We start from the raw sequence: 17955 nt of genomic DNA, 5'->3' as shown, positions 1-17955 counted from the left end.
ACGCACACACACACACACACGCACACCGGCGTCGAGAGCGTCGGGCGTTTCGCCTTTAAGAGTTAAGAAACTTGAAACCTTGTTTGCGCAACAATCAGTGCAGCTCGCAGCCGCCAAAGTGTCTAGACTAGCACATGATGAGAGGCAGCCAATGGCTCCACCGCTCTCCTAGGGGGCCCCGCGTGTGTGTGTGCGTGCGCGTGCACGCGTGCGTGTGCGAGAGGAAGGAGGGGAGGAGAGAGAGAGAGAGAGAGAAACCGAGAGAGAAAGGGCGCAGGGTTGCAGTTTGGGTCTGAGAGGAGCTGCAGGAGCGCGCCTCGGTCCGCACGGATACTCGGTTTGGGATTTTAAAAGAGAGAGAGAGAGAGAAGAGAGGGAGGAAAGAGAGAGGAGAGGGAGAGGTGTGCAGGGACATCTCCACAAGACGACGAGGATTTTGCTTTTTTTTTTTTATTTCACTCCCTCTCTCTCCTTTTTTTTTTTTTTTTTGCGCACATTCTGGGATTAAATCGCCGCTCGGGTGCCAGAAAGTAGATCCACAATTTTTTTTTCTTTTTCTTTATCTCTTAAAAAAAAGTTCCTGCTCCTCTTCCTCCTTTTTTTTTTTTCTTCTTCTTCTTTCTCTTCTTCTTCCTCCTGTTTGGATCATGTTACGGGGCGCGCTATGTTCCGTATCCGCGCGCCGTGCGTGTTCCCCCCGCTAGGGAACGCGTAAACAGTCCCCCCCCCCCCCTCCCCATCCTACGCAGCCCATGTGAACGAGCCGCCACCAATTTTTTTTTTTTCCCCCCTATTTTAAATTTTTTATAAATATTTTTTGTGCATTTCTTCTCCCCATGCGTCCGGCGCGGTTCGCCGCAGCGGCCCAGCCGGCTTAGACGCACCGGAGCCGGAGTCTGATGCCGCGGCGCCGCCGCCGCTGCTGCAGCCGTGCAGACGCCGCACGGCGCTCCGCGCACATTAATGCCCCGCGCCGGTGATCCCGCACAAGAATAGACCCCCCCCCCCCCCTCCCCCCTATAGATTTTCAAGTTGTCGTATGTTCAGGACGAAACGCTCAGGTCTTGTGCGGCGACTCTGGAGAAGCCGTGTGATCCCAGACGGAGACCGGGAGGATGGAAGAGGCCAGGCTGCAGGGGAGGACGAGCTGCTCGGCTACAACCCGGAGAAGATCCCCAAGACGGAGCTCGGAGCGATGACCCCGAGCGGGTCCCTTGGAGGAGATACGGCGGGGGGAGGCTCCGCGGCGGGGGACTGGCCCCAGGGGGTAGCGGTGTGCGCCCCGGGCCAGGGGAGCCCCCGCTGCGGCCGGGACAGGGAGTGCAGGACGGTGACGTGCTGCCTGTTCAAGGAGCGGGACCACGGGGGGCCCCCGGGGCCCGGCGAGGACGCCCGGGTGGCAGCGTGCCACTTTGTGTTGCGGGGCCCCGGGGGCCCGCCGGGGGAGCCCATGCCGCGCACGGTGCTGGAGCAGGAGCTGAAGACGGCCGCCTACTCGCTCCTGAAGAAGCTCAAGGAGAAAGCGCTGGATTCGCTGCTGGAGGCGGTGGAGTCCAGGGGCGGCCTGCCCAGCGACTGCGTCCTGGTGTCGCGCACGGAGCTGCTGCTCGGCGGGCACGCCGCGTCCCCGGAGCTGCTGGTGTGCAAGCTGTACCGCTGGGCCGACCTGCAGCACCAGGCCCAGCTCAAGCCGCTCTGCGAGTGCAAGAGTTTCGGGGGCCTGGAGGGCCCCGCCGTTTGCTGCAACCCCTATCACTACAGCCGGCTCTGTGGGCCAGGTAAGGAGACCCCCGGGGGCCACCCGGAGGCACCGGCGGGGGCCAACGCCACCTTTGTTGTCAAGACAAACCACACTTTCTGAAGTCGGGCTTGAAGCCTATGCCGAGCCGGGTCGGTCGAACCGGACTCCGAGGGCGACCCGAGGGCTTCTCGTCGGGGTCACGGCGTGGACCGCCCACCCCGGCAGGCAGGGGGTCCCCAAACTGATCAGTTTGCGTTCTCGTTTCTAAACCGACAGGACCGAGCGAGGGAGGAGGAAACCCCGACCCCTCTCTCTCTCTTCCCCCCCCCCCCCTTCGCCGTCGCTCGCTTTCGGGAAGCAATCGGGCTCGCTATCGATCGCGGCCGGCTAGCCGCCGCTCTGCTGGTCACATCCGCCGGGCTGAAGAGAACCTCGTCCGATCCTCGTGTTTTGGTTCGTTCCCCACATGGCGCTTTAAATCCGGCCTTCCGACTCAACGCGCCGAGTGAGGGGGGGGTCGTGTTTACTTCAAGGACCGTGGGATTTTTTCAAGCCGAGTGACGGTACAGCTTTTATTATTAAGAAAGAAAACATTCTAGCAGCGGGTGAGGAAGGGGAGAGTGTTCTGGCGAGCTCCCGCCGCCGCTGTCGGGCCACTTGACCCCGTTGACCCAGTGACAACGCACGGTATCATGTGCAAAGACGCGAGCGTCAGTATTTCTGTCTCCTCCCTGGCACCGGGGGCGGATTTTCCATAACATCCCGCGTCCGCCGGAGCCAGCTGGCCGCCGCCATCCGAGCGGCGCTCCACGCTACGCCGCCGGGATCCGCCGTCTTTTACTCGCCGTTCTGTGTGACTTCCCACACAACAACAAGGGAGATGAATGGCCGGCGGAGGGCGGAGGTGGAGGTGGAGGGGCGAACCCCATATTGGGACCAAGGCCTCGTAGTAGACATAGCTCACATGCGCTCATGCGTGGCCGGATAGAGATGGTATTTCTTTCATGCTATTCAAGGGAAGGGGGGGTCGAATCAAGACCTCGCCGAGCCCGACATTGTTCGAGGCGGGGTTATGTAAGTGCAGATCCGCCGCTGGAGGTTGTTTTTTTTTTTTTTTCCCGCAATTTGTTTAGAATAAACCGCCAGCCCGGGCAAAGCGGGCCGCAACTCCCCCCTCCCTACCTTTCCCTCCCCGTCCCCTCGGCCCCCCGGCATTGTACTTTTAAGATGAGATCAGTTTCAACTTGTGCCTTAAAAGCCCTTTTGTGCGAAGGAGGTCCCCTCGTGCTATTTAGGCGGAGGAGCGGCGATAATATACAGTTTGCATAGTGCTGGCGCCAGACGGACTCGCTGTGTATTTGAGTGACTGAGTTCAGATCCTGGCAATTACTGCCGCCGCTCTTAAAGGACCCGCCGCTATTATGCTTTTTCTGCCCCTCCGCCCCTGCAGGCGAGGTCAGCGCGCTTGCAAAGTTATCTTTCCGCTCTGCCTTTCCTCCCGGGCGAGTAATTGTTTGCTCCTCCGCTTTTACATTCGAAACAAAAAAAAAAAAAAAGAAATGGAATAATAATGATAATCTTGAGTTGTGAAGGTTCCGGCTGCGTTTTCGACCCGACGCCTGATTCAAGGATTTGCGATTCACGCGTGTGTCGGACGGTTGTTTTTGACATCCGCACTCCCCGGCTCTGGCTCCCAGCGCAAATACACAAAAAAACACAACATTATCCACTATGCATATACACACCGTGTTTTTATTTATCCGTGAATTATTAAAACACTGAATAAAGTCGCTGACTCCTGTTTTTCCCCGCAGAGTCGCCACCACCTCCATACTCCAGGCTCTCCCCCAATGAAGAACACAAGCCACTGGGTGAGTCGCGAACCCACCGCGGAACAAACCGGGCTTTTTTTTATTTTTATTTTTATTTCGCGGCGAGCATGCCGTGCTTTTTCCATCATCTGGTAAAATACACGAATCCGCTTCCTTCCACGGTTTCCACATAGCGGCGCGTTTGTGTGTGCGGTTCACGTGGGGATGTACGCGGCGAAACGAGGGGGCTAATTTCTCAGTTTTATCGCCCGCAGATCTGTCAGACTCCGCATTGTCTTACACTGAAACCGAGGCAGCCAGCTCGCCAAACGCCACGCCAGGGGAGTTCTCAGGTGGGTGGCGTTTCCTCCACTTAAATGCCGTCGGCCTTTTACGCGAAGGAGACGCTCGTCACCCCCTCTGAAAAAAAAAACGCCCATATTTTAGCCGCTAATTGCTAGCAGGAGGCGCGGCGTCACGGGCGGATCCGAATTGGTCGAATTCGGACAGGCGTTTTAACGTTACACTCGACACATAAGCGTTCAAATCTTCTTCTTCCTGGACGCCCAATGCGTCCGTCTGTCGCCCTGTGATTGACAGGTCAGAGTTAAGCCCCGCCCCCTATGTAATCTCAACCGCGATTGGCTTTCCCGCCGAGGCGACGGATCGCGGATGAATGTTTAATTGTGTATCGTGGGCCCGAAACCAGCTCCCCCGAGCCCAATGTATCGGATTTAATATTCCACGGGATTAAAAACAACCCTCCGATAAAGCCCCCCACCTCCTTCCTCGGCGAAAGGGGTGGTTTTGAAGGTGGAAAATGCGAGTTCTTCAGGCCTCCCGCGCCACGCAGCTGCCCGAGCGCATCCCGACGGATGCGAGAATTTATGAGGGTAATTTCATGTTGATGTCGCTCCTTATTCCCTCTCATTAGAGGCTGTTATTCTGGGTCCGGGCTTTGAAGATAAAGCTCCCATTGTGAGGTTCGGCGGGGCGTGTGTGTGTGTGTGTGTGTGTGTGTCTTGTCCGCAAGCGCCGGCCTCCCCACCTCTGTTTTTCTTTCAGAAATATGTGAGTGGGATCAAACTGTAACAGAATCCCGGCTCATTCACGAAACGCATACTTGCGCGCGAACACGTGCGCGGCCCGGGGAAGGGGGGGCGGGGGGGCACACTGAAGGAAGTGAGCAGAAACAGTCCTGTCCTCTGATTTGAAATGAAACACTCCCTTCTCGTGGCACACACACACACACACACACACACACTAACCCACCCAGCCTTCATACTAGGGCCACATGCATAATATCACATGGAGCCAGAGGCCCTCAGTTTGGTCTTGCAGGCACAGCATTTCCTGTTCGGGAGGTCTGTCACGGCTTAGAAGCCCGGACGCCGGGCGGTTGATATGGCTACCTAGCAGGCAAAGTATTCAGTCAGCATGCAACCCCAACACACACACACACACACCCTCCGTGCACTTGCTTGTCACCACCTCAGTGTGGCCCGGCGACACTCCCTGAGTCAACAAATGAGGGGCTTGTCAGAGCGTGCACCGCAACTCCTTAGAGAGTGCGGTGAGGAGGGAGTTTTCTATACATGCTAGGCTTGGGTTTCTCCCAGCGGTGCCGCTGCCGGAGCGAGAAACGGGGAGGGGAGACCGATAGGTTGTTTTTTTTTTCCTAGTTTTTCCAACCGTCAGTGTGTCAGGGATTTTTCAAAAGAAAAGCGTGTTGCTAGTGCGCGGGGAGGGGACGCAGAGAGGTTTTTCTTAGTTTTTCCACACTGTGATAAGTTTTAGCCGTCAGCGCGCGGCATATGTGAAGGATTTTCAAAAAGAAAAGCGTGTCGGAAGAGACGCCGAGGGGATTTTCCTGTTTTTTCCAAGTTTTTCGCCGTCAGCCGTCGCTCGTGCGCGACGACGCTAGCGGCAGGAACACGCGTTCTGACACCCGCGAGGTAAAACCGTGCAGCAGGTGACTGGTTATTTGAAATAACAGAATCTGTGACCTTTGACCCTGCCCCGCCAGGAAGTCTTGACGTCACGGTCGCTTTTGGGAGCCGCGCGCGTGCATACTTTACCTCACCGCTGAATGTGTGAAGGAATGTGCTTTTTTTCTGGCCGGCGCTGAGCTCCCGCTCTGCCCGCACACCTGTTTCCTCGCCGAGTGGCGAGAACATCAGAGCGGAGCCCCCTTTTGAAGGAGGACTCATTGCTTCCTGTATGACCATCCGAGAGGCCGTACTCTCCCGACACTTCGGCTTTATCGCGTCGAGAGAAAACCCCCCCCGGTCGGACGCTCGCGAGCAGATCGGAGAGGGCTCCTCGTTCGGAAACGTCTTCGGCGGCCCGTGATTGACAGCCGAGCTAAACCCCGCCCCCCCCTCGGCTCGGCCGTGTCCCCAAACAACCCGGTGGAATTTGTCGGCACGGTACAGCGTGCGCGCTCGTGCCGGCGTGAATAGCCGGCCTCGCTCGAGTGACCCAGAGGACGTGGAGCCCCTTCTCGTTTTGGAGGACTCAGTTCGGGTTGAGATGGGACTAGCCGTGCTAACGCTAATCGCCGCTTTTCACTTTGTATAAATGAGAACATCATTTATGCAACTTTTAGAGATATCTTTGTCATGGAAACGTCCATCGTCAGCTTTTTTTTTTCACTCAACCGCTAGCAAACCAACACAGGAAGTGCTCTCTTCTCTGTACCTCGGTACTTTTCGGCGTTATTCGGGATTGATGGAGTGACCTTCCTCCTCCTCCGACCCTTCCCCCCGTGAACTGGCACATGTCCCTCCGCTTTCCACCGCAGTCCTGAGCCTTCCCAGCGCCTCGCCGCCCACACTCCCTCAGGAGCCCCCAGTGCTCCAGGATACGGGATGTGGAAATAATGTGAGTGGAGTGCTTCCACCCTGCCTCCCCCAAATCAGGTTTTTGCGGATTGTTTATTTGAGGGGAAGGAGGCCTCAGACAAACATCCTGTTTTAAAAAGCTGCCTGGGTTTTGTAGCAGCGCCGGGTAGTGAATTGCCCCTTTGACAGTGGAGGGAGACTGAGGAATGTTAAAGAGAAGGCCAGTATCTCTGGGGTGGGGGGGATCCCCCTCACCCCCGTTTGTGGTGTCCGGCTCGCCGAGTGTGTTTTAGCCGTAGGCGCATTGTGGCTATACATCCTGAACGGCCCGCCCGCACCTACAGACCTCGTTCTCAAGTATCTGTTCCTGTCCTCGGACTCGGGCTTCCGTTTCCCCTTACGTAACACACACACACACACACACACACACACACATGCAGAAAGGGGGCCATTGATAAGACCGATAGGAACACATTTCGCAGTCCCTTCTCAGCATTGTTCGCCGGCGACGTGTCAGAGGCCCCCCGCTTTTGTGTTTTGTTTTGTTTTTTTTCTCCTGGCATCAAAAACCCCTCGGCTCCGCCGTCAGCGGGGGGAACAAGTGAATAAATAAATCCACAAAAATAGAAGACTTTCCCTCGTCGCTTTCTATTGTCTTATTTCGTTGTTACGTGCCGCGGGGGGAGGGGGGGGGGGTCAAGGTGGCACAGAGTTGATATTTTCCTCCACCGAAACACCCGGGTTTCATCCTGGCTGTGGAAGTGTGACTTTAGCCACGCTAATCTGGAGCCGTCGCGTCGACTTTTATCGTTTACCTGCCGTTTCGGCGCGGCGGCGCATTAAAGGGCCGGTAGATAAACAAATCCGAGGGGCCGAGAAATAGTCCCCTTTATTTTTCGACCTCAGCAAACAAAAAAGGGGGTGACCTAATCCTTCCGCCCGCCCCGGGAAGCGACGCCGTCTTGTCACGCTGCGGCGCGGGCCGTCCTATCGCCAATAGCGGCATTCATTCATGCCGGGGGCAGGCGGGAGGGCGGCGGGAGGGGGGCGCGGGGTTACAGCAACAAATAAGGAGCGTGCAACGCCATTAAAAATGTATGGAATGTCCAACTGTTGGTTTAGTGTTTTGTTGCGCCTCCTCTCAAGGCCGAGGGCCCCCGAACAATCCTCCCATTGGAGCGGGGCCGCCGCGAGAGCGCTCGCCTGGCAGCGGGCGGCGGGAAAGGTGCCAGTCGTGGACGCGGTTTTATTTTCTGAGCATTTTACCCACAATTATAAATCCAGACACTGGCCTTGGCCAGCTGCTGCTCAGGCCTGTGGTCCGATCGCTCGCTAAAATAGACTCAAGATTTTTTTTTTTCCTCCCTCTCCCTTCCTCCCCCCGGAGGAGCATCGACAGTTGCGCCCGATTCTATAGCTGTCAGTATTTTTAAAACTCAGAATAGCCGGCGCATTCTTGGAGCCTGCAGAATGCTGCGTGTGGATTAGCTGCAGAGGCCCGTGTCACTCCACATCTCGGCGCGGCGAGACGCTTTTTACATTTTTTTTTTTTTTTTTGCAGCTTGAGAGGGAAGGCGAAACCAGCTTATCTTCATCTCACACACACACATATATATATATATGTACACATTGTATAGTTGTCCCCGCTCATTGATCTAACCAGATCCTGCACACACAGGCATCTATATCCTGCAGTCATTCACATGTGTGTGTGTGTGTGTGTTTGAGTTTGTGCGCGCATGCACGTTCAGATATTACAGATAGCCAACGTGCACGCTTGCGGGCCGGACATGCTAATGCGAAATCTCTCACAGGCTGCCTCCTCCACCCCCACCCTCCCCCATGGAAAATCATATTGGCTTTTGTTATGTGTGCTTTACTTATCTTGTGTGTGTGTGTGTGTGTGTAATGTCGTGGCTGTGTGGCTCAGTACGTGCAGTCATGCTGTCGCATTTCGCGGTACGGTTTAGATTAGAGGTCTGGCTGTAACTTCCCCCTCTTCCCCTCTCAGTGACTGCCAGCACATAATTTACTTAATGAAATCCTGCCATTCCTTTTAGCTCCGAGACCCTGTTTTTTTTTTTTTTTTCGTTTTTTTTTTTTTTCCTCCCCCCCCCCTCCTCTGCCTCCGCAGATGTTGACAGGGAGGACGCTGTGAATTATTGGAAATGTTCGCTCCTGCATTTTTAATGCCTCTCGTGAAGGGTTGGCACACACACACACACACACACACACACACACACACCGGCGCTGGACAGTCATCCATGTCTGGATGTAACTTACAGCCACGGTGTTGTGATTGAAACAGAAACTCAGGCGCCACGTTATCCTGACAGAACAGATTCTCCCCGCCGCACTGATCAATAGGAAGCCATTGTTCAGACGCCGGCACCCGTCAATCACATCGGCCCCGTCTCCCCCCCGGCCCGCTGGAAACCCAATACCCGCCTTTCACCTCGGATTAGCCGAACCGGCGTGACGATTAATAACGGAGTTCCTCTACGCTGCTCCGCCGCCGGGTCTTCCCCGCCAGGAGGAGGCGCCGCCATTATCCGTGAGAACTAGTGGATCCACGCTTTGTTTGCTCGCGAACGATCCGCCGATGTGTTTGAAGCGGACGAGTCCGACCCCACAGTCCGAAGCAGAGGAGGAAGTAAGGAGGCAGGAGGACGAGGGGGGGGGGGTTCAGGAATGTGCAGGGTCTCTTCTGCTTGGCCTGCAGCCCAAAATCTCCTTGCACGCTTGCAAACACACACACACGTAGGTGTGCAAAGAAAACGACCAGCTTGTCCGCGAAGGTCAAAGGGCACCGCCGACCCCGACAGGGGCACGTTTGTCGGGCGCTCGTCTCTATGAGGGTGACGCTCGCCGGGCGCCGATTGCATCACCGCAAAGCTTTCGGAGGATACTTTGAAGGAAATGAGCAGCACATTCTCTTCCACTGGAAAGTAAAATAAAAACACAAGAATCCTAAGCGGCGTTTTTTTTTTTTTTTTTTTTTTTTTCCTTTACCCCCACGCCCAGACGGCTCCTCCGCGCCTCCACCTCCGCTTCCTGCGTTATTCATTGATTCAATTTATGGATCGTGTTTGGTTATCTGCTATTGAGAGCACCTCCCCCCCTCACCCCGCCGGTGGGGTTGTCCCAAAACAGAAACAGAGGGAAAGCGGAGAGGATGTGTATGACAATGTAAAGCGTTCCCATTGTGACTCGATTATTTGGAGAGGAGGGGTCGAGAGTCTAGATTCCACCTAGATTCGCATATATACCCTTCCTCTTGTCCCCTCCTCTCCCGGCCAGACCTCTGGGGGGAAAAATCCATAGACGTATAAGAGCTCCAGTGAGCGTGTCTGACTGATAAAGCCGACTCTGATGGCAGAGATAGCCCAGACGCCAGCCTCCGCGGCCTGCTCCGGGGCCGCGCTCCGCCTGCGGGAGCCATTGTCTGCAGAGCCTGAGCCCAACCACGCTCCGGAGGCGACGGGAGATAATTTTTTGTTTCATTTTAAGCTTAAACTCAGCTGTTTTTTTTTTTTAGTTGGCGCTCCGAAAAGGGACCGCTCGGTCTTGTGTGTGTGTGTGTGTGTTTGGTTTCATAATTTTAACACACACACGGCCCCCTCCCCTGCCACCTCACCTCGACCCACCCAGCCTATCAGTTCATTGGTACAGACTAATAGCTGGAGGGGAATCTAATCCTTGGCACAGGATGAGAGGCCCCCTTCCTCCCCCTCCCGTCCTCTGGCCTGCTCAGAGGGTGTTTTTGTTTTGTTTTTCTTAACCCCCCCCCAACACACACACACACACACACACACACACACACTCCCCCCCTCCGTCTTCCGTGGAGTCGGTCTCCGCTCGTCGCCCGAGGGTAATGGAGGTGGGCCCCCGCCGCCCGGCGGGGAGATGTTAGCACGGAGGGGAAGCTGTTGTTTGTCTGCCTGTCCCTGACACTCGGCCTCCCATTCATCTCACTCCAAGGCTGCGGAGCCGTGCTCGGCCCCCGGGCAGCTCCTCGCAACCCCCCCCCCCCCCCCCCCCGCCCGCCCCTTCTTTCATGTCTTTAAAATCATTTCTGGATGATCATCAGCGAATGTAATTGTTAAAAAAAAAAACAACTACTTCGGAGCCCCGATGAGAACGGGGAACTCTTCCCAAAACGTCGGATTTCAACTTGCTTGAATACCTCCGGCGGCAAAACATCCCGAAACGGGTTTCCACGGAGCTGACGCCCCCGCTGTGAATTTCCAACAACGTCTGAAGGCGCCTCCATTTTTTTTTTTTTTTTTTTTTTCTGTTGTTGTTGTTTTGTATCCCCGTCAGCCCGGAGATGTTATTGTTTAGTGCCGCGATGCATTCACTGCCCTGGATACCGTAGGACATTTTTGTGCACGGATTAAGTCAGGAAGCGCGCGAGGCTGCTCCGCGCCCGGCGAGACTGACACTAAGAGGAGAGGCTTTTGAGAATAAAATAACAATAATAACACACGCTACTTTTCTAATGGGTAAACAGAGCTGTTAAAAGGTGGCAGGGTTAAATGGATGCAGAGCGGCAGTAATTGCTCCCATCCGGCCACGGCTCCACCCTCTGGAAGCCCCGACGCAGAGCGCAGGGTCGTCTGGCTGCGAGGTCGGGGGGTTCTGGTCCCCTTCGGCCAGCCGTCAAACCCTGGTCCCACTTTTTTTTTTTTTTCCAGTGAAAGGGGTTGCTTCCTTTAAACGCACCCTAATGAGCTCCTCTCAAAGCCCTCATCAGCCCCCCCGACCCCCCCCCCCCCCCCCCCCCCCATTCCAGTTCAGGACAAAAGCACAAACATGGCTGATTTTTACTTCTTCGTCTTCTCCTGCGAGCGGACACGTGCGCGCAGGCACACGTAGACACTTAACACAACAGAGCAACAGGAAAAGGCCTGGCGGCCGGCGCTCTCATTGTCCTGCCTCAGACTGGAGCTCGGCATTAGATAGGTTTCTAACCTTTGTCCGCCGGTTTCTCGCCGCCTCTGCTTTGCTTTCAGGCTACGTGTGAAAAGCAGACGGCGTCAGCCAAATTGTTTTGCTCTAAAAAGGAGGGGTGGGGGGGTCGGCCATTTGGTCTTTTTGTGTGTGTGTGTGTGTGTGTGTGTGTTGCTTCAGACTGGGTTCACCTTGATGTGTGGGCTCCGTTTGATTCGAGACAATAGCGGGCCATAAACATGTTGGGGCTGCGCCTCCTTTGTGTGGCCGTTAGCTGCGCCGCGGCGCGGAGGAACCGCAGTGTGGAATTCACTAATGGCACATGCATGTCGGGGGCCCCCGAAGAGAGGGGTCACTTCAGCCATCGGTGTGTGCGTGTGTGTGTGTGTGTGTGTGTGCGCAAACACACAGAGCCTGTGTGCGCCTCCCACAACCCCCACCCTCCCGCCGTCCCTCCTTCCACGGCGCAGAAACCGACCTCTCCGAGGTTTTTGCTAATCTTTGTATAAACTTTATTAATGCGGCTTGCCCGGCCGAGACGTTGGGCGCTCTGTTGCCGTGTGGATCGGCGGCGCTCCACCTTGAAGGCGTCTGTTAATGTGGCGGGCGGTCATTAAGCCCCGAGAGCAGAGGCTGAAAGGAATGGGGCCACAGGCCCAGGCTTTAAATCTTCTGTGCCAATAGACTCTCTGAAGCAAAATAATGGCATCACTCTGTGTGTGAGTTAATGGGAGCTGATAGCATGAAGGCTGGGGGGTCAGCAGGTCACAGGCTTGTGCTAAGTTGTCAGGGAGCTGAATGCCGTCCCCGGGCCCACAGCAGGGGGGGGGGGGGGGTTGGGAAGCCGGGTGGTGGGGGAGGGGGACCCCCCGCCCGGGTCCTCTCCCGTCCCGACCCCCACTCTTGTGGAATGTCAGGAAGATGAAGGAAGAGGAGAAAGAAGCACCTTTATTCTCGCGGCGGAGAGGCAGATGTTCGTCCGTGCGACTTTTTCTCCTCCTGCTCTTTTACCGGCAGTCTAACCGGCCAGAGCGCCGTCTCGGAACAAGGGTGGACGCCTACCCGGGGAGCAGTAACTCACCCCACCACCACCACCCACCACCCCGCGGGTGGCAGCCGTGAAAAAGCAAATTAGCGAGCGGATTCGTTTGACAGAGATGTTTCTAGGACGTGGCTTGGTTTTTTTTCGCCGTCGTGGGAAGTTGTCGGTGGATCCTCGCCCCCCAAAATCCCCTTTCACAAGTCCGTGCTGGTCAAATTTAGTGGAAAACGCAGGGTGCGATCCCGGATCTGCAGCCTGCACCTTCATGCATGCGGGAGCTCCACGGCCACGGTTTCGTGACAGCGCCCTCTAGAGGCAGAGGGTAGAACTGCAGGCAGGACTGACCTTACTACACCCTGCACCCCTAAGTTATGCATAGTGTGTGTGTGTGTGTGTGTGTGTGTGTGTGCATGGAAGACGGATGTGCGTGTGGCTGTATTTATACAAGGCTTAGATTTCAATACAGGACCTCCTCGGGTATTTATAGTGTGACCATCTGCTCCCAACAATAAAATTCTGGTTAATCCCTTAAAACGTAAGCTATGTTTTTTACTAGCGCCCGCTCTCCTGCGCCGATGTTCGGTTTCATTCATGTCCCCTCTGTGTGTCGCAGACGCCAGCCTGTCGCCGGACGCCCCCAAGCAGAGCCACTGGTGCAACGTGGCGTACTGGGAGCACCGCACGCGCGTGGGTCGCCTCTACACAGTGTACGAGCACTCCGTCAGCATCTTCTACGATCTACCTCAGGGCACGGGCTTCTGCCTGGGTCAGCTCAACCTGGAGCACCGCAGCAGCACGGTGCAGCGCACGCGCGGGAAAATCGGCTACGGCATCCTCCTCAGCAAGGAGCCGGACGGCGTCTGGGCGTACAACCGCAGTGAACACCCCATATTCGTTAACTCGCCCACCCTGGACGTGCCGAGCGGCAGGACGCTGGTGGTGCGCAAGGTGATGCCGGGCTTCTCCATCAAAGTGTTCGACTACGAGCGCTCGGGCCTGCTGCGGCACGCGGCGGACGCCGACCTCCTGGACGGGCCCTACGACCCCAACAGCGTGCGCATCAGCTTCGCGAAGGGCTGGGGTCCCTGCTACTCCAGACAGTTCATCACCTCCTGCCCCTGCTGGCTGGAGATCCTCCTGAACAACCACAGATAACACAAGACGGACCCCACAAACTATCCCAAATATCATCTACCTAGATTTAATATAAAGTTTTATATATTATATGAAATATATATTATACTTGTAAATACGGAGTCATTTTTACAATGTAATTATTTATGTATGGTGCAATGTGTATATGGACAAGAGGAAAAAAATGGAAAATGCACTTTGGCTTATATATATTATATATATAAATATATGTAAAGATAAAGAATCTTTCAATACCAACTTGGAAAATTATACAGCAAAATTAGGATGACCCTGGATTTGGTGTATAGTTTTTATATACTGTTAATATCCAGACAAAAAGCTAACACCGTTCACACATTGATAATAAAGTATTCGCATTATAAACCCTCTTTGTTTTGTGTATTTGCAGCGTTCCAAACAACACACACGCACACACACGCACACACACGCACACACACGCACACACGCACACACACACACAGGGTCGCAAGTATTTATTTATTTTTCATTAAAGACAGCGGCCGAGGAGAAAGCCAGCGTTCCACATGTCCTTGCGGTCCTAAGGAGCCCCGGCGGCGAGATGTAGGTCGCCGACGGAGCCAGACGCCCCCGGAAAATGCCGTTCCCGAGCCCCGTCTGGCGATGGACGCCGAAAGATGACCGGGATGTGGCACCTCGAGGCGGCCGTGGAGATCCCGGAATGCGTGGAGGGAGCCCGAGGTTTACAAGCCTACTGGAATCTTAAAAACTACAGCCAAGGTGGATGTGGTTTCGCTGGCTTCCTTGGTAATTGCTGGTGTTGGGTTGTCAGATTGGCGGAGGCGGCGGCGGTGGTACCAGGGTCAGGGGGGTGCGTACATTTCTGCCAACATTCAGCAATGGAGGCATTCAGTAACTGCGATTTTGGTCTAATGAGTGCTGACCTATGCTGTTCTGAGGAAACCAGATCAAAACAGTTGAATGGGCTTTTTGAAGGTTCCGAGGAACGCCGAGCCGCGCGCGATACGTGTCACGTCCATACCGGGGTGCCATCGGCGTCCCGACCCCTTTACCGCCACGCCCCGAACCCCCCGTTTCCTCCATTAAGGGCCCAGACAGGCTCCTCCGGGCCCTGCTGTCTGTCTGGAGCCAGGAGGGTTCAAACGGCGGAGGGGCGTGGTTCCGCTCGCTCTCCCCTTGCAACTGGGGGCCATTATCCTGCTCCTTTGTGTCTGCGTTATGGGAAAAGGGCCCACATCACCACTGGAGAGGAACTGGCAGACAATTATATGGGGTGGCGAGGAGCTGAGACTCATAGCGGGCAGATTACACAAGCCACCGCAGAGTGTATAAGAGGGGGCCTAATTAGACGGGCCTGGGCAGCGGCCAAGTGACAATACCCGTCTGCTGGAGCTGCAGCTCTGGGAAGGCGCCTGCTCTGCTTCCTCCCCAGAACAGGAACAGTCGAAGCCGGGAGGGGAGGGAGGGGAAGGAAAAGCCGTGTAAGCAACTCCCCAAACCCCCCCCCCCCCCCCGTGCGCGGCCGACCAGCTCGCGAATGGTATTGATTAGCGGGGCCGCAAGCCCTCGATCTCCGAAGCCCCCACCCCGAAAAAAAAAAACAAAAAAAAACCCGGACACCATTTTGTCCGTCGAATCCGCCCGATTTCCACTGATCGGCAAAGATTGTCGTTTTTTTTTTCTTCCTCAAAAAAAAAACAACACAATTACGAGACGCAGTCTGCGCCTGAGAAGTCGCTACATTTAGCATTTAGCGCACCGTATGCGTCGCTGCATGCGTGTGTGTGTGTGTGTGTGTGCATGTGTGTGTTTGTGTGGAGGGCTGCTTTTTAAAGCTCCGCGTTTCCAAACCCTGTTATTATGGCTTCTGTCCTGCCAAAGCCTCAGTGCATTCCTCAGACTGTAGATTCTTGTCTGTAAACCTATCCTAGGGCCTACTTCTTTGTGTTCGCTGTTTGCAACAAAGGACCCAGATCCTTCTGATAATTACCATCAAGCCATTACGTTCGTTTTTCTTCTCAAACAAAAGCCCGGCACAGTCGCAGGAAACGGCTTCGCTTTTAGCCGGGAAAGAGTAAGAAACAACTCTTTCTCCGTTGTGCGGACGCGGCTCCGCGGCGCTCGCGTCGTTTGACCACCCCGTCCCGCACATCTGGCCCCTGGAAAGCGGTGAGGCACTTTTTGACCCCCCCCCCCCCCCAAAACCTCTGAAACACTTCCTGTTCTCTTTATCTCCCTTCTCAGGAGCTCCATCCCCTGCAGAAGTCTCACCTTGACGGAGGGCGTTAATTACAGCCTCCTTGCAGCTGCTGCCACACTCGCCACTTACCGGGCGCGCCGAGACACGCCGGCGCGCAGGGGATCCACGCTCTCGGAGGGGGATTACGGGCCCGGCACATGGCGCAAGACTTGACTTTTCCTTGTGAGTGTGTTTTATCCCCCTCCCTCCTCCACCGCCACTTAATAGAATTTAGGCCATCCAGTAAGAAATTGCGCACAAGCGGGAGTCGGAGCCATTTTTAGCCGCGCGGCTAATCGTGGCCTTGCTAACGGGGCTAGCGGCACCGAAGCGCAGTTTTTTTTTTTCGCAGCGGCCGTGATGCTCCTCTGCAGACCCCCCCCCCTCCCCGCCGCCCCCTTGGTAATTACAGGGTGCACAGGGGCCTCTCTGACGTACAAAAAGGATTTATTTTAGTGAGTTTCCACAGAGGTTAAAAGAATGCCACAGTGTGAGCACACACACACACACACACACACACACCAATCTGACAGTGTTTATCAACATCCCCGAGTCACCTTTTGCGCTTCGTGTCACGGTCGAACAACGGCCGCCATTGTGGCTTGAAAGAAAAAAAAAAAAAGAAAAAAGAAAAAATTCACCGTAAAGAAGATTCTCGTTTCCAGCGCCGTGATTGGCCGCATCGATGCATCCCGCCGCTATTCGCTGTTGTCGTTGTTGAAACGCAGGAAGTGAATTAGCCCGTCAGCGAGAAAGTTGAGCTAATTCTACGAGCTGAGTGTGTTTTCATACCGAAGGTGAAGGTCAAGTTTGTGTTTGATACCCTCCTGAAAAGAAACTGAAAAATCCCTATAATTTATTGTGCTCTTTAATAGAGTTGTTTTAACAGCTATAATCAAATCCCTCCAGACGCCTGGGTCTAAATTGCGCGGCGATGAACACATGAAAGCAGCGCGAGATTCCTACCGCCTGTGGCTTTTTCTTCCTTTTTTTTTTTTTTTTTCTCGGAAATGAGAGGGTCTCCTGGAAAACCGGGGCTTTTGTGATGAGGAGAACGTCCACCGCCGATGCCGCGACTCACATGTCTGGGGGGGGGGGGGGGGGGAAGCCGGGGGTCGTATATTACGGCGCGTCTCGCTCGCCGGTCTGGCCCGCAGCGCCGCGGCTCGTTCTCGTTCCTTTTTTTTTTTTTTTTTTTCCAAGGGGGCTGTAAAAGAGAAGATCTAGGAACACTGCCCCCACACTCACCACCACCCCTCCTTCTCTTACCTTTTTTTTTTTTTCTGCCGGGCTCCTAATATGTTCCATATTGTGAGTTTAAATAGGGTGGACTCAGGAAATGCAGTCACACTGCTTTGCCTTCCAAGCTTCCAGTCTGAGGTTTGGCCAGCGGCTCCGGCGGTTGTGCGGACTGGGGCTGATTGAGTGGCTGGAGCTGCCGGGGCGGTTAGGCTTCCTCCTATCCTCCGGAGCCGAGATGTCCACGTTGCCGGTTCTGTTTTGCCCCGGGCTCGTGTAGCCGTCGGGCGGCCGTTGTCACACATTGTCCGACGAGCTGCTAAATACAGTACTTGCAGTTTCGAGGGTGAGAAAGTTTAAGGCGTGAGAAGGTCAGAAGAGACTTTCTAGCCTGTCTCTTGACATCCGCTCTGTTAGTTTCTCAACCCAAAAGCTGAAGACCCGCTTGTTTGCAGGCGCATGTGAATCGTGGGGGTTTTATTGTTCCGGCTCTGCGGTTAGCGGAGCGAGAACGTCCCCGTTTCAATTCAGTCGGGAGCGACCTTTCTGTGCAGAGGCTCCACGTTCTCTGCGTGAGGTTCCTCACACAGTCCAAAAACATGCGGGAGGTTCATTGGAAACTCATGAAGGAGTGAATTGCATGTTTATATGTTGTCTGAATGAAGGTGTGAATGGCAGCTGGGATTCGCTCCAGCATCCCCACCACCCTGAGTGCAGCTTAGATGAATGGATGAATGAATTAGCATCTGCACACAAGGGGTTCCCTGGAAGCACTCTTTTCACTCGCATAAATTTATCTTCATTATTTTCATTTGATCTTTTTAGCTATCAAACATCATTTACACTTTTCGCTTCTGTCGGATGCTGCGAACTCAGGCTGCGCCTCCCAACCGCCTGGCTTCGTCCGGTGTTCATGCTAAGTTAAGCTAGCCCGTCCCTGAAACTTCTTTCCT

At 54.9% G+C, this 17955-nt stretch overlaps 1 protein-coding gene across 2 annotated transcripts; it reads left to right on the top strand.

Annotated features, from left to right (window-relative positions):
• Positions 1-294: 294 nt before the first annotated feature.
• smad6b (SMAD family member 6b) lies at positions 295-13908 on the top strand. 2 transcript variants are annotated; one of them, XM_086163666.1, is made up of 4 exons: positions 295-1778; positions 3556-3612; positions 3828-3905; positions 13004-13908. In XM_086163666.1, exons 1-4 carry the CDS (start codon positions 1040-1042, stop codon positions 13543-13545), a joined length of 1416 nt encoding a protein of 471 aa, XP_086019792.1. In that variant the 5' UTR covers positions 295-1039; the 3' UTR covers positions 13546-13908. The 2 variants fall into 2 exon arrangements, with proteins under 2 accessions (XP_086019792.1, XP_086019793.1); XM_086163667.1 differs by lacking the exon at positions 3828-3905 and having other exon boundaries at positions 370-1778.
• The last annotated feature ends 4047 nt before the right edge of the window (positions 13909-17955 follow it).

This window comes from Fistularia commersonii, chromosome 17, assembly GCF_037954325.1.
Source record: "Fistularia commersonii isolate RoL2024-O1a breed Wild chromosome 17, RoL_Fcom_v1.0, whole genome shotgun sequence".
In the NCBI taxonomy this organism is placed as follows: domain Eukaryota; kingdom Metazoa; phylum Chordata; class Actinopteri; order Syngnathiformes; family Fistulariidae; genus Fistularia; species Fistularia commersonii.
The sequence above is the reverse complement of the archived record's forward strand: the minus strand, read 5'-3'. Positions and strand labels throughout refer to the sequence as shown.